This window comes from Heterodontus francisci, chromosome 23 (genome assembly GCF_036365525.1).
Source record: "Heterodontus francisci isolate sHetFra1 chromosome 23, sHetFra1.hap1, whole genome shotgun sequence".
In the NCBI taxonomy this organism is placed as follows: domain Eukaryota; kingdom Metazoa; phylum Chordata; class Chondrichthyes; order Heterodontiformes; family Heterodontidae; genus Heterodontus; species Heterodontus francisci.
The window spans coordinates 63238920-63254958 of NC_090393.1; the positions used below are offsets into that span (position 1 = coordinate 63238920).

At 47.8% G+C, this 16039-nt stretch overlaps 1 protein-coding gene across 1 annotated transcript; it reads left to right on the forward strand.

The window, feature by feature from the left end:
* The first annotated feature begins 1750 nt into the window (after positions 1 to 1750).
* On the forward strand, positions 1751 to 15672 carry LOC137382873 (glutathione S-transferase theta-1-like). Its single transcript, XM_068055421.1, has 5 exons — positions 1751 to 1992; positions 5366 to 5453; positions 7278 to 7428; positions 10128 to 10304; positions 15428 to 15672. The coding sequence occupies exons 1-5, from the start codon at positions 1881 to 1883 to the stop codon at positions 15632 to 15634; spliced, it is 735 nt and encodes a 244-aa protein (XP_067911522.1). The 5' UTR covers positions 1751 to 1880; the 3' UTR covers positions 15635 to 15672.
* The last annotated feature ends 367 nt before the right edge of the window (positions 15673 to 16039 follow it).

Consider the following 16039-nt stretch of genomic DNA (forward strand, 5'->3'; position numbering starts at 1 on the left):
CTTTAAAGCGGAGACATGGACGGCCGGTGGGTCTGATACCAGTGGCGAGCTCGCTGGACAATGTGTCTTTGGGGATCCTGCCATCTTCCATGCGGCTCACATGGCCAAGCCATCTCAAGCGCCGCTGACTCAGTAGTGTGTATAAGCTGGGGATGTTAGCCGTCTCGAGGACCTCTGTGTTGGAGATACGGTCCTGCCACCTGATGCCAAGTATTCTCCAGAGGCAGCGAAGATGGAATGAATTGAGACGTCGCTCTTGGCTGACATACGTTGTCCAGGCCTCACTGCCGTAGAGCAAGGTACTGAGGACACAGGCTTGATACACTTGGACTTTTATGTTCCGTGTCAGTGCGCCATTTTCCCACACTCTCTTGGCCAGTCTGGACATAGCAGTGGAAGCCTTTCCCATGCGCTTGTTGATTTCTGCATCTAGGGACAGGTTACTGGTGATAGTTGAGCCTAAGTAGGTGAACTCTTTAACCACTTCCAGAGCGTGGTTGCCAATATTGATGGATGGAGCATTTCTGATGTCCTGTCCCATGATGTTCGTTTTCTTGAGGCTGATGGTTAGGCCAAATTCATTGCTGGCAGCCACAAACCTGTTGATGAGACTCTGCAGGCACTCTTCTGTGTGGGATGTTAAAGCAGCATCGTCAGCAAAGAGGAGTTCCCTGATGAGGACTTTCCGTACTTTGGACTTCGCTCTTAGACGGGCAAGGTTGAACAACCTGCCACCTGATCTTGTGTGGAGGAAAATTCCTTCTTCTGAAGACTTGAGCGCATGTGAGAGCAGCAGGGAGAAAAAAATCCCAAAAAGTGTGGGTGCGAGAACACAGCCCTGTTTCACGCCACTCAGGATAGGAAAGGGCTCTGATGAGGTGCCGCTATGCGGAATTGTGCCTTTCATATTGTCATGGAATGAGGTGATGATACTTAGTAGCTTTGGTGGACATCCAACCCTTTCTAGTAGTCTGAAGAGACCACGTCTGCTGACGAGGTCAAAGGCTTTGGTGAGATCAATGTTAAACCTTCACTCATGCTAAACCCTCCCTCTCTGTGTGACTGTGTCCATGCCCATGTGTCCCTGGCCAGAGCATGCTGTGTTTGCTGCTATGCTTGAGGCCGTCTGCAACCACAGCTCACCACCAACGTCTCAAGGGCAATTGGGAATGGGCAATAAATGCTGGCATTGCCAAGGATGCCCACAGCCCATGAACAAATAAAGAAAAACAGAGGGCACCGGAGCAATATTATTCTGATGAAAGGTCACAGACGTAAAACGTTAACTCTGTTTCTCTCTCCAGAGATGCTGCCAGACCTGCTGAGGTTTCCAGCGAGAGACAGGGAGTGGGCGGGGCTGGAGACTGGGAGTGGGCGGGGCTGGAGACTGGGAGTGGGCGGGGCTGGAGACTGGGAGTGGGCGGGGCTGGAGACTGGGAGTGGGCGGGGCTGGAGACTGGGAGTGGGCGGGGCTGGAGACTGGGAGTGGGCGGGGCTGGAGACTGGGTGTGGGCGGGGCTGGAGACTGGGAGTGGGCGTGGCTGGAGACTGGGAGTGGGCGGGGCTTGAGACTGGGAGTGGGCGGGGCTTGAGACTGGGAGTGGGCGGGGCTGGAGACTGGGAGTGGGCGGGGGTGGAGACTGGGAGTGGGCGGGGCTGGAGACTGGGAGTGGGCGGGGCTGGAGACTGGGAGTGGGCGGGGCTGGAGACTGGGAGTGGGCGGGGCTAGAGCCAGGGAATGGGCAGGTGAGCTTTAGGCTGGGCGGTGTCTGTGACCAGCCCTCCCGGATCTGCCAGTGTCTATTACAGAGCAGTGTCTATCCCAAATAAGTCAGTCCTATCGCGGGTCAGTTGAGCTTTGTTTTGGGTTCGGTGCTGTCATGACCCTCCAGCTTTACGCCGATCTCACTTCCGAGCCCTGCCGCTCCGTTTACATTTTCCTGAAAATGAACAACATTCCGTTCGAGATGAAATTGATCCGGCTGTCAACGGGTAAGGAACAGGGAATATGAAAAGAGTGTGTGAGAAACCAGAGAGAGAAACAGAGAGAGAGAGAGAGAGAAACCAGCCAGATGTGTGAGAAACCAGCGAGAGAAACCAGCGAAAGAGAAACCTGAGGGAGAGAGTGTGAGAAACCAGAGATAGAGAGAGAAACCCGAGGGAGAGAGTGTGAGAAACCAGAGATAGAGAGAGAAACCAGCGAAAGAGAAACCTGAGGGAGAGAGTGTGAGAAACCAGAGATAGAGAGAGAAACCAGCGAAAGAGAAACCTGAGGGAGAGAGTGTGAGAAACCAGAGATAGAGAGAGAAACCAGCGAGAGAAACCCGAGGGAGAGAGTGTGAGAAACCAGAGATAGAGAGAGAAACCCGAGGGAGAGAGTGTGAGAAACCAGAGATAGAGAGAGAAACCAGCGAAAGAGAAACCTGAGGGAGAGAGTGTGAGAAACCAGAGATAGAGAGAGAAACCAGCGAGAGAAACCCGAGGGAGAGAGTGTGAGAAACCAGAGATAGAGAGAGAAACCAGCGAAAGAGAAACCTGAGGGAGAGAGTGTGAGAAACCAGAGATAGAGAGAGAAACCAGCGAAAGAGAAACCTGAGGGAGAGAGTGTGAGAAACCAGAGATAGCGAGAGAAACCAGCGAGAGAAACCCGAGGGAGAGAGTGTGAGAAACCAGAGATAGAGAGAGAAACCAGCGAAAGAGAAACCTGAGGGAGAGAGTGTGAGAAACCAGAGATAGCGAGAGAAACCAGCGAAAGAGAAACCTGAGGGAGAGAGTGTGAGAAACCAGAGATAGAGAGAGAAACCAGCGGAAGAGAAACCTGAGAGAGAAAGTGTGAGAAACCAAAGATAGAGAGAGAAACCAGTGAGAGAAACCAGAGGGAGAGAGTGTGAGAAACCAGAGATAGAGAAACCAGCGGAAGAGAAACCAGAGGGAGAAAGTGTGAGAAACCAGAGATAGAGAGAGAAACCAGCGAGAGAAACCAGAGGGAGTGTGAGAAACCAGAGATAGAGAGAGAAACCAGCAGAAGAGAAACCAGAGGGAGAAAGTGTGAGAAACCAGATAGAGAGAGAAACCAGCGAGAGAAACCAGAGGGAGAGAGTGTGAGAAACCAGAGATAGAGAGAGAAACCAGCGAGAGAAACCAGAGGGAGAGAGTGTGAGAAACCAGAGATAGAGAGAGAAACCAGCGAAAGAGAAACCTGAGGGAGAGAGTGTGAGAAACCAGAGATAGAGAGAGAAACCAGAGGGAGAGAGTGTGTGAAACCAGAGATAGAGAGAGAAACCAGCGAAAGAGAAACCTGAGGGAGAGAGTGTGAGAAACCAGAGATAGAGAGAGAAACCAGAGGGAGAGAGTGTGTGAAACCAGAGATAGAGAGAGAAACCAGCGAAAGAGAAACCTGAGGGAGAGAGTGTGAGAAACCAGAGATAGAGAGAGAAACCAGCGAAAGAGAAACCCGAGGTCGAGAATGTGAGAAACCAGAGATAGAGAGAGAAACTAGCGAGAGAGAAACCAGAGGGAGAGAGTGTGAGAAACCAGAAATAGAGAGAGAAACCAGCGAGAGAGAAACCAGAGGGAGAGAGTGTGAGAAACCAGAGATAGAGAGAGAAACCAGTGAGAGAGAAACCAGAGGGAGAGAGTGTATGAAACCAGAGATAGAGAGAAACCAGTGAGAGAGAAACCAGAGGGAGAGAGTGTGAGAAACCAGAGACAGAGAGAGAAACCAGAGTTAGAGAGCGAAACCAGAGAGAGTGTGAGAAACCAGAGATAGAGAGAGAAACCAGAGGTAGAGAGCGAAACCAGAGAGAGTGTGAGAAACCAGATGTAGAGAGAGAAACCAGAGAGAGAGTGTGAGAAACCAGATATAGAGAGAGAAACCAGCGAGAGAGAAACCAGAGGGAGAGAGTGTGAGAAACCAGAGATAGAGAGAGAAACCAGAGGTAGAGAGCGAAACCAGAGAGAGAGTGTGAGGAATCAGAGATAGAGAATCCAGCGAGAGAGAAACCAGAGGGAGAGAGTGTGAGAAACCAGAGATAGAGAGAGAAACCAGTGAGAGAGAAACCAGAGGGAGAGAGTGTGAGAAACCAGAGATAGAGAGAGAAACCAGAGGGAGAGGGTGTGAAAAACCAGAGAGCGAGAGAAAGAAACCAACGAGAGAGAAACCAGCGAGAGAGTGTGAGAAACCAGAGATAGAGAGAGAAACCAGAGGCAGATAGTGTGAGAAACCAGAGATAGAGAGAGAAACCAGTGAGAGAGAAACCAGAGGGAGAGGGTGTGAAAAACCAGAGAGAGGGAGTGTGAGAAACCAGAGATAGAGAGAGAAGCCAGCAAGAGAGTGTGAGAAACCAGAGAGAGAGAATGTGAGAAACCAAAGATAGAGAAACCAGCGAGATGTGAGAACCCAGAGAGAGGGAGTGTGAGAAACCAGAGATAGAGAGGGAGTTTGAGAAACCAGAGATAGAGAGAGAAACCAGCGAGAGTGTGAGAAACCAGTGAGAGAGAAACCAGAGGGAGAGAGTGTGAAAAACCAGAGATAGAGAGAGAAACCAGAGGGAGAGGGTGTGAAAAACCAGAGAGCGAGAGAAAGAAACCAGCGAGAGAGAAACCAGCGAGAGAGTGTGAGAAACCAGAGATAGAGAGAGAAACCAACGAGAGAGAAACCAGAGGCAGAGAGTGTGAGAAACCGGAGATAGAGAGAGAAACCAACGAGAGAGAAACCAGAGGCAGAGAGTGTGAGAAACCGGAGATAGAGAGAGAAACCAGTGAGAGAGAAACCAGAGGGAGAGGGTGTGAAAAACCAGAGAGAGGGAGTGTGAGAAACCAGAGATAGAGAGAGAAGCCAGCAAGAGAGTGTGAGAAACCAGAGAGAGAGAATGTGAGAAACCAAAGATGGAGAGAGAAACCAGCGAGATGTGAGAAACCAGAGAGAGGGAGTGTGAGAAACCAGAGATAGAGAGAGAAGCCAGCAAGAGAGAATGTGAGAAACCAAAGATAGAGAGAGAAACCAGCGAGATGTGAGAAACCAGAGAGAGGGAGTGTGACAAACCAGAGATAGAGAGGGAGTGTGAGAAACCAGAGATAGAGAGAGAAACCAGCGAGAGTGTGAGAAACCAGTGAGAGAGAAACCAGAGGGAGAGAGTGTGAGAAACCTGAGAGCGAGAGAAAGAAACCAGTGGGAGAGAGAGAGTGTGAGACTCTGAGACTGTGATCAACCAGAAAGCGAGAGAAATCAGAGGGAGAGAGTGTAACCAGAAACAGAGAGAAAGAGTGTGAAATTGGAGAAAAAGATTGAAAAATCAGGGAGGGAGAGTTTTTCATAGGTGCTGCTTGAGGTGTTTTTTTCTGATCGATGCGTCTCTCAGTGCAGGTGAGCAATACTCTGAGGAATTTCGGAAAGTGAACCCACTGAGAAGAATCCCGGTGATAAAGGATGAGGACTTTGTTCTGGTGGAGAGGTAAGCTGAACTCAGGCTCTGGGACTTTGGTTTTAGATGCTACTGATGTATTCTTCTGCTTCAGTGCCAGGCTGGCAGCTAGGCTGCAGGGAGTCAGGGGCATAGTGCTGCTGGCAGGGTGGGGTGGATGGCTGGCAGGGGGATTTAAAGTGACGATATGTCCTTTCTTGTCTCTGCTTTCAAATGGATTCAGTGTGACCATCACGAATCACGGTAACAAGCACTGCCTTAACTAAACCAAACAGACTGAGCAGGAGAAGCATTTGCCTTGTTGGCCCCAGTGCAATGCAAGTCAGATAGACTTTCATTTCTATAGTGCCTATCATGGCTTTAAGATTTCTCAAAATGCTTTAGGGCCAGTGAAGTTCTTTCGAAATGCAATCACTGTTGTGAAGTAGGAAACACAAAAAACAATTTGCTCTGGTCAGCTCTACTTCAAGTATTATCATGGATTCGTCTACATCCACCTGAGACAACAGACGGGTCCTCACTATAATGTCTCATTTGAAGAGAGAGCACCTCTTACAGTGCAGCACTCCCTCAGCACTGACCCTCGGATAGTGCAGCACTCCCTCAGTACTGACCCTCCAATATTGCAGCACTCCCTCAGTACTGACCCTCCAATATTGCAGCACTCCCTCAGTACTGCCCCTCTGACAGTGCTGCGCTCCCTCAGTACCTCCCCTCAGATACTGCAGCACTCTCTGTGATGCACTGGAACGTTAGCCTGGATTTTTTGCTCACGTTTCTGGAGTGGGACCTGAACCTACAAGCTGCTGACGCAGAGGCAAGTGTGCTACCCACTGAGACAAACTAAAGGTTCGGTTTGGGGTATGTATGTTTGACTAGACAATGATACTATATCTCATCAGCCTAATCTCAAATTCACTCCAGTCCAATGGTGAAAAGGCTTCTTTACAGGTTTTAGAAAAATTGAGCCATTTGAGCAGCTCAGAAAGACGTCATAAGATAAAAGAAAATTGGAAGGAGAGAGAGTGCATTAATGTGAGCATTGAGAGACAATGACTAGGATTTTGTGGTCAGCAGTGAACGAACACTGCCCATTGTTCATTACACTTACACTTACTTTGGGACATTTCACTGGAACTTGCTGTGAAGCCATTTCGGCACAGAGCCCTCTACAGGGGAAGTGGGACCTGTGTGTAGCTCCTTAACCAATCAGATTGAAGAATGTTTACTAAGCAGCGCAGAGTTTGAACCAGGAAGCGTCTGTTAGAATATTGAATTTGATGTCAAATCAGATCTAGAAAGTAAAACAAAGAGAATGAAAGAAGCATGGGATGAAAAGAGAGAGATAAAAAAGACAAAAAGTAAAAACAAACTTTCTGTATATTCAAAATCTGTCTGCAACAAAAATTTAAATCCAAAGCAATGAGAGTCCAAACTTAAAAGTCAATTTTCAGTGCCAAAGAGATTAAAATGGTATTTACACTGGAATGGACAAGTCCTAACATTTCGTGGCCAGTTTAGTTGGTTAATTGGTTTTAGAAATGATATTTCAGTGTCCTATTGCACGTGGATGTGTCAGAGGACAAGGAGAGGCTAATCACATTCAGTAATATGAAGAAAGACTTGAAAAACAACATTGTTCTTCTTACAACACAGATTCCAGAGTGATAAGATAGGATTCTGAATGGGTGGGACAGACTGTTTACAGTAGCTAAGGCTTCTAAAACAAGGACCAAAGATTTAAGATTTCAGACAGAGGGGCCTTTGGTTAGGAGTTGGAATGATAGTGATGAGAATGGTGCTGACAGCGAGTCACACTGTCAGAGAGTGACTCCCTAATTCTCTTTCTCACAGTGTGGCAATTCTGAAATACCTGGCATGTAAATACCAGACCCCTGACCACTGGTACCCAGCTGACCTCCAGAAACGGGCTCGAGTGGATGAATATCTGGCCTGGCAGCACACTGAACTGAGACCGCAGGCTGGGAAAGTCTTCATGGTAAAGGTGAGAAATTTTCAGCATCTTTTCAAGAGATATCTTCACACCTGGGAGTTCCCAGTCCAGCCCCGGCAGGGCGGAGCGCTGTGTTAATAAATGAAATGAGAATCGTCATATTTCACTACAAAACTCTTGTCTTCATCTCCTGGGGTTAAATAGCCTCCATGGATTATGTGTGAATACAGTCCTGGGGGTTAATCTCTCTTGGCCTCTCCTGTGAAGTCTGGATGCCTCTTTGCCTTCTGAAAGAGTCAGTGTTTCATAAGTGTTGGTCCATGGCTGTGAGACTAGTTCACTGTGGAAGCTGCTCCATTATTCAGCTGAATTGGCTCCATTTTAAAACCAGGGCTGATGTTGCATACCATGTGACTTTACTGAGACCACTCGTGGTATTGGGGTCACAGAGGTCAGAGAGCTCAGGTGTTCCTCTCCACACCCTGACCCAGTGCCACTCCACCACCTTCACCCAGCAATGGCGCCCGTGCAGTGCCCACCTTGGAAGGATCTGGTGGCCTCTGATAGTGCTCACAATGGCTGAACAATTTTGGACAGCTTTCTGGCTGTTGGACGAGGCCCCCCCACCCCCCCCCCCACCACCCAGCTCAGCGGTATTCGATTCCTGCTCCAGAGACTTGAGCACAAAATCCAGATTCACGCCCCAGGGAGTGTTACACTGTCAGAAATGATGTATTTCAGAATGAAACATTAAACTGAGGCCTGGTAAGGAGCAAGGTCCCACAAACAACAATGTGATAATGACCAGATAATCTGCTTTAGTGGTGTTGATTTAAGTGGTAAAACATTGGGCAGGACACTGGGGAGAACTCCCCTGTGCTACTTCAAAAAGTACCATAGGATTTGATCCATCCAGCTGAGCGCACTGCAGGGCCTCGATTTAATGTCTCAGCTGAAAGGTGACACCGCCAACCGTATCGCACTCCATCAGTGCTTAACTGGAGTGTCAGCCTAGATTATGAGCTCAAGGCTCTGGAATGGGATTTGAACCCACAAGCTTCTGCCTCGGGGTGGAGAGTGCTACCCACTGAGACACAGCTAACAGTAAAAACAGTGTTTGGAATGCATGTGGGAAATTGAAAAGGGGGATGGATGTAAGTGGTCGGTTAGAAATTACAGCATTTCTGTTTCATTTCTGTGAGAAGTGAAACATTTGGGGCAGAAAAGATTCTGCTAAGACTGAGCTGAAAATGTGGGTGGCTGCAGTTGCTTTTATCAACTAACTTTTCTCACCTCAAGAATTAAATTGGAATTTGGAAACTGCAGAAACTGGACTCAAACAACAGCAACTTGCATTTATATAGCACCTTTAATGTTCTAAACCATCCTAAGACACCTCACAGGTGCATTATCTGACAACATTTGACACTGAGCAGCAGAAGGTATTATGGCAGATGACCCCTCGGTCCAAAGAGGTGGGTTTTAAGGAATGCCTTAGAGGAGCAGAGAGAGGTAGAGATGTGAAGAGGTTTAGGGAGGAAATTCCAGAGCTTAGGGCCTCGGCAGCTGAAGGCACGGCCACCAATGGTGGGACAATGGAAATCGGGGACGCGCAAGAGGTCAGTATTGGAGGAGCACAGAGTTCTTGAAGGGTTGTAAGGTTGCAGGAGATCATGGAGAAAGAGAGGGGTGAGGCTGTGGAGGGTCCTTGGACTGAAGCAATTAAACTGAGGCCTGCAGGCAGTCTGTGTGTCCATCATATTTCATAGATGGGAGAATGCCAGCTAACCAGGCAGAGCTGGGGGAGGTGACTGGGTGGGTTTGCCAGGGGTCACAGGCTAGCTGCCCACACTGGTGTTAGCTGTATGCCAGGCTGCCACCAGTGCGAGCTGGAAAACCAGTCCCTCAGGATGGGAAGGGAAGGATGAATCAGAACTGCTCCCCCAGCGGCAGTTAGCAACTCCTCACGGCACCTTCAACTAACGTCTTCTGATATCAACACCCAGAGTTCACCCATTCAGTTCCTCAAGGTCGTGTCACAACTTGTCTGTCTCTCTCCACCTCCAGCTTTAGATGGGACTTGCCTGCAGTTACTTTCTGCCCTCCGATCCCACAAAGGAATCCAAACATTTAATTCCCTTTTGGATTCTGAGTTGATTCACCCAGTTAAAAATCACAGACTTAGAACAAATCACTTTCTTTATGTTGCCCGGGAGAAAAGAGGAAACTTATAGCTCCAAATCCTCACAGTTATTTGTTTCCTTTCAAAGGTTTTCAGTTACAGGAATAGTGTTGTAATCCATTAATAACTATTAAGCACACGCAGGTCTTCCCCCACTGCACTCAGCCCTGTGACTGATGCCTCACCACGCTTGGCCATTGAGACCGAGGCCCTACCACTGTGCTCAGCCCTGTAACTGAGGCCTCCGCACTGCATGTGCTTGGGCCTGTACCTGGAGTCCTCTTCTACTGTCTGTGCTTGTGCTCTGAGTGGCAGTTAAACCCTCAGCCTTCTAAGGCCTCTCGGTCTGTAATAACAAGCTGCAAAAAAGGGGATGGAATCTCTGCCAGTGGCACTGCCTAATGGCTGAAAGATCAATAATTTTAACCCTGAGTCAGGTTACTGCCAACAAGGCCAACTGTCTGCAGAGCACCTTCCATCAATGACTTGTCACCAAGCCCACTTGCTGGTTTCCTGCCTCTGGTCCTGGGACCTTCGTACTGACGGTGTTGGCTTCTTGTGTCTGCAGGGCATGTCCCCAGTCCTTGCTGGAGAACCGGTCCCTGAAGACAGATTGAAAGAGGTTGTGGATGAACTGACCCAAAGCCTCAAGAAATTTGAGGAGAAATTCCTTCAGGATAAGCCCTACATCGTCGGTGCTGAGATCTCCCTGGCAGACCTGGTTGCGATTGTTGAGCTGATGCAGGTAAGTGAAGACAAATGTAGGTCCCTTACAGTTAGAAACAAGGGAATTTATTAGGGGGAATAAAGAAATGGCTGACCAACTAAATGCATACTTTGGTTCTGTCTTCATAAAGGAGGACACAAGTATTATACCAGAAATGTTGGGGAACACAGGGCTTAGTGAGAGAGAGGAACTGAAGGAAATCAGTATTAGTAGAGAAATAGTGTTGGGGAAATTGATGGGATTGAAGGCCAATAAATCCCCAGGGCCTGATGGTATGCATCCCAGAGTACTTAAGGAAGTGGCCCTAGAAATAATGGATGCATTGGTGGTCATCTTCCAAGATTCTATAGACTCTGGAACAGTTCCTACAGATTGGAGGGTGGCTAATGTAACCCCACTATTTAAAAAGGAAGGTAGAGAGAAAGCAGGGAATTATAGACCAGTCAGCCTGACTTCGGTACGGAGGAAAATTCTAGATTTTATAGCAGAGCACTTGAACAGTGGTAGAATCGGGCAGAGTCAGCATGGATTTACGAAAGAGAAATCATGCTTGACAAATCTACTAGAATTCTTCGAGTATGCAACTAGTAGAGTTGATGAGGGGGAGCCAGTGGATGTGATTTATTTGGATTTTCGGAAGGCTTTCGACAAAGTCCCACATAAGAGATTAGCATGTAAAATTAAAGCGCATGGGATTGGGGGTAGTGTATTGCGATGGATAGAAAATTGCTTGACAGACAGGAAACAAAGAGTAGGAATAAACGGGTCTTTTTCCGAATGGTAGGCGGTGACTAGTGGGGTACTGCAGGGATCGGTGCTAGGACCCCAGATATTCACAATATATATTAATGATTTAAATGAGGGAACTAAATGTAATATCTCCAAATTTGCAGATGACACCAAACTGGGTGGGAGGGTGAGTTGTGAGGAGGATGCAGAGAGGCTTTAGGGTGATTTGGACAAGTTAAGTGAGTGGGCTAATGCATGGCAGATGCAGTATAATGTTGATAAATGTGAGGTTCTCCAGTTTGGTAGCAAAAACAGGAAGGCAGATTATTATCTGAATGGCTATAAACTGAGAGAGGGGAATATGCAGCGAGACCTGGGTGTTCTCGTACACCAGTCGCTGAAGGTAAGCATGTAGGTGCAACAGGCGGCACAAAAGGCAAATGGTATGTTGGTCTTCAGAGCGAGAGGATTTGAGTACAGGAGCAGGGATGTTTTGCTGCAATCATGCAGGGCCTTGGTGAGGCCACACCTGGAATATTGTGTGCAGTTTTGGTCTCCTTATTTGAGGAAGGATGTTCTTGCTATAGAGGGAGTGCAGCAAAGGTTTACCAGACTGATTCCTGGGATGGTGGGACTGACATATGAGGAGAGATTGAGTTGGTTAGAATTATATTCGCTGGAGTTCAGAAGGGTGAGGGGGGGATCTCATAGAAACCTATAAAATTCTACCAGGACTTGACAGGGTAGATGCAGGAAGAATGTTCCCGATGGTGGGGGAGTCCAGAACCAGGGGTCATCGTCTAAGGATATGGGGTAAACCTTTCAGAACTGAGATGAGGAGAAATTTCTTCACCCAGAGAGTGGTGACTCTCAGTACTCCCTCAGTACTGACCCTCCGACAGTGCAGCATTCCCTCAGAATTGACCCTCCAATAATTCAGCATTCTCTCAGTACTGACCCTTTGACAGTGCAGCACTCCCTCAGTACTGACCCTCTGACAGTGCAGCATTCCTTCAGTACTGACTCTCCGACAGTGCAGCATTCCCTCAGTACTGACTCTCCGACAGTGCAGCATTCCCTCAGTATTGACTCTCCGACAGTGCAGCATTCCCTCAGTATTGACCCTCCAATAATTCAGCATTCTCTCAATGCTGACACTCCAGCAATGCAGCTCTCCCTCAATACTGACCCTCTGACAGTGCAGCTATCCCTCAGTACTGACCTACTGGCAGAGCAACTGTCTGCTCAGTACTGACCCTCCGACAGTGCAGGACTCCCTCAGTACTGACCATCCAACAATGTTGCACTCTCTCTGTACTGCACTTGTGTCAACCTAGATTTTGTGTTCCATTGTCTGGAGTCAGACAGATTTAAATAAAAGCAAAATACTGCGAATGCTGGAAATCTGACATAAAAACAGGAATTGCTGGAAATAGCAGGTCTGGCAGCATCTGTGGAGAGAGAAGTGGAGTTAATGTTTCAGGTCAGTGACCCTTCATCAGAACTAGCAGATATTTGAAATGTAAAAGGTTTTAATCAAGTAAAGCGGCAGTAGGGCAAGAGATAACAAAAGAGAAGGTGTTGACAGGACAAGGTCACAGGGAATAACTGACCAGAAGGTCATGGAGCAAAGGCAAACGGTATGTTAATGGTGTGCTGAAAGACATGGTGTTAGTACAGAGAGGGTGTTAATGGATAGAAAACTGAGCAGCCTGGCCCCAAGCACAAACATGACAAAAACAGTGGGTAGGCACAGTAGAAACAAACTAAAATAAAATAAACACATAAAAAAGAAAAAAATAACTAAAAATACAAAGTCTGGGGGGAGGGGGGCCGTCATGCTTTGAAATTATTGAACTCAATGTTCAGTCCAGCAGGCTGCAGTGTGCCTAATCGGTATATGAGATGCTGTTCCTTCAGCTTGCGTTGATGTTCACTGGAACACTGCAGCAATCCCAGGACAGAGATGTGAGCATGAGAGCAGGGGGGAGTGTTGAAATGGCAAGCAACCGGAAGCTCAGGGTCCTGCTTACAGACTGAGCGGAGGTGTTCCACAAAGCTGTCACCCAGTCTGCGCTTGGTCTCCCCAGTGCAGAGGAGACCACACTGTGAGCAGTGAATACAATATACTACATTGAAAGAAGTACAAGTAAATCGCTGCTTCACCTGAAGATAGTGTTTGGGGCCTTGGATAGTGATTAGAGAGGTGGTAAATGGGCAGGTATTACACCTCCTGCAGTTGCAGGGGAAGGTGCTGTGGGAAGGGGACGATGTGGTGGGGGTAATGGAGGAGTGGACCAGGGTGTTGCGGAGGGAATGATCCCTTCAGAATGCTGACAGGGGAAGGGAGGAGAAGTTGCATTTGGTAGTGGCATCAGACTAGAGGTGGCAGAAATTGTTATTTTTTATTTTTTACGTGTTTATTTTATTTTAGTTTGCTTCTACTGTGCCTACTCACTGTTTTTTTCATGTTCTTGCTTGGGGCCAGGCTGCTCAGTTTTCTGTCCATTAACACCCTCTCCTAACACCATGTCTTTCAGCACACCATTAACATACCGTTTGCCTTTGCTCCACGACCTTCTGGTCAGTTATTCTCTGTAACCTTGTCCTAGCAACACCTTCTCTTTTGTTATCTCTTGCTCCACCACCGCTTTACTTGTTTAAAACCTTTTACATTTCTAATATCTGCTAGTTCTGATGAAGGGTCATTGACCTGAAACGTTAACTCTGCTTCTCTCTCCACAGATGCTGCCAGACCTGCTGTGTATTTCCAACATTTCTTGTTTTTATTTCAGATTTCCAGCATCTGCAGTATTTTGTTTTTTTTGAACCCATGACCCTCTGACTCAGAAGTGAGTGCGCTACCAGCTGAGGCAAGGCTGACACCTGCAGTAGGTCAACCCCCGACACCAGGCCGATGCTTTCATCTGAGCTTGTGCAGTTACCCAAACTACCTGACCCAGCAGAACTGTGCAAGGTGAACTAGGTGTGACAGATCAAAGGTCACCTTGATATCATCCAGCCCCTTCGCATCTAATACACCAACCATAAGAATCATATTTCAGATGAGGTGTTAAGCCAAGGTCCCGTCTGCCTGGGCAGGTGGTTGCAAAAGATTTTTTTTTAGCACATTTGTTAGAAAAGCAGAAAGTTCTCCTGGAGTCTGGGGCAATATTTATCCTTTAACCAGATTACATAGTCGTATCGCTCATTAATTTTGTGGGACCTTGTTGTCGAGGTTCCCTACAATACAGCAGCAAGTACACTTTGACACACCCTTGGCAGTGACATCTGGTTTTATATGAAAGCAAGCTTAATCTTTGTCTCTCATTCTGCTCTTCCTCTCTACCTGTGCTTGCTCTCTTTCCTTTCTCATTCTCTCTCCTTCCTCTTGCTTTCTGCCATTCTCATGCTCGCTCTCCTTTCTCTCTCTCTCTCTCATGTTCCCGCTTGAAGACTTCCTGCACGAGGTAAAGGATTTGCAGAGCAATGAACACTCTGACAGGCCATGATGTGAATATTCCTTCCATGGCCACAACTATCTTCAAACCTACCCCCACACCCACTCCCATGTTCACCCTCACTCCCGCTGGATTTGGGAATGCCGCTGGAAGCAACACGAGAATTCAGAGCTGGAGTTGTGGGCTCCAGTTGTCTGGGGTGGGTTTTGAACCCTGCATCTCCTGACTGAGACAGAAATGCTGTGCACACAGAAGGAGGGATCAGAAAGACCCCCCAAACTTCCCCCCCCCCCCCCGGCCACTGTTCAGTGTTGGTTTTGGGTGAGTTGGGGCAGGGGTAGGGGATCTACAACAGGCCTGGGAGCCTCAGCACTGGAGATGCGGGAGGTTTGGGGTGGGGAGAGGTGTGGAATCCTTTCCTTATCACCAGGTGTGACCTATGATAGGAAATTCATGTGCTGTTGGTTTTGCAGTTTCATTTGCTTGGTGCAGGAGGCCTCAAGGCAGCACCTGGAGCTGGAGAGTGTGTGTGAAGTGAATATTAGACAAGGGTAAGATTGGGCTCAACTGTGATGCCCCCATGGTCAAATAACTCACCAACCCTATAGCCTCAGCTCACGCCAGGGCAGCATTGGGAAAGGGGAAGGGCATTTCACGTGACGTTTCATGTAGAGCCAGCAATGACACAGGGCCCTGATTTAACAATATTCACGGGTGCCCAACAGTGCAGGCTGGCACTCTGGGCACCTAACGGGAAGCCTGATGCAATATAGCAGCGGGGGTATTTCTGGCACTGGATGTAACCAAATTGTGGTGTTTTAACGCCCATATTTTCAATGGGAAGTGGGTTGAAAATTGCCCAGCTAGTTTCTGATCCATGTCCTTGTCACTCTTCCTTCCTACTCTCTAAACCCTGGCCTGTGTTAACTGACTCTTTCCCCCTCTCTGCAGCCCCTCGGTGCTGGATATGACCCGCTGAAAGGTTCAGCCACACTCACCGCTTGGCATGACCGGGTGAAGACTGCAGTTGGTAGAGATTTATTCGACAAGACCCATGAACCAATCCTCAAAAGCACGGAGCTGCTGAAATCGCTGTCCCAGACACAGCCTGACACATTGCAAGCTTTAAAAACCAACTTACTGAAATATTGCAAGTAAAATAACGGAGTGCAATAAAAGCGCAATTTACACCCACACATTGTGGTGAATGAGGTGAAACTATTAATTCCACATTGAGCTGTTCATCATGTAGTTCCTCAAAGACCTGCTTATCCCTGCCCTGTCGCTAGTCAGTGGTGCTGCTTTATTTGTATGATGTATAGTCTGAAACATTCACAATTAACATTGTTTGCCTGCCCCTTCGCCCTTCTCAGTAAGATTGGCCTGCACAATATTTAGGCTACTTTTAGGCCTCAGAGATGGTGCTGTTGGGTTTCTGTAGGACACTGTTCCATTGTGTCTTTATGTGGGGGATTACAGGGTATCATGCTATATCCCTACTGCCCTTATGTATGAATGTATTAAAGAATCTTGTAATTTATACCATACCCTTATGTGGGGTAT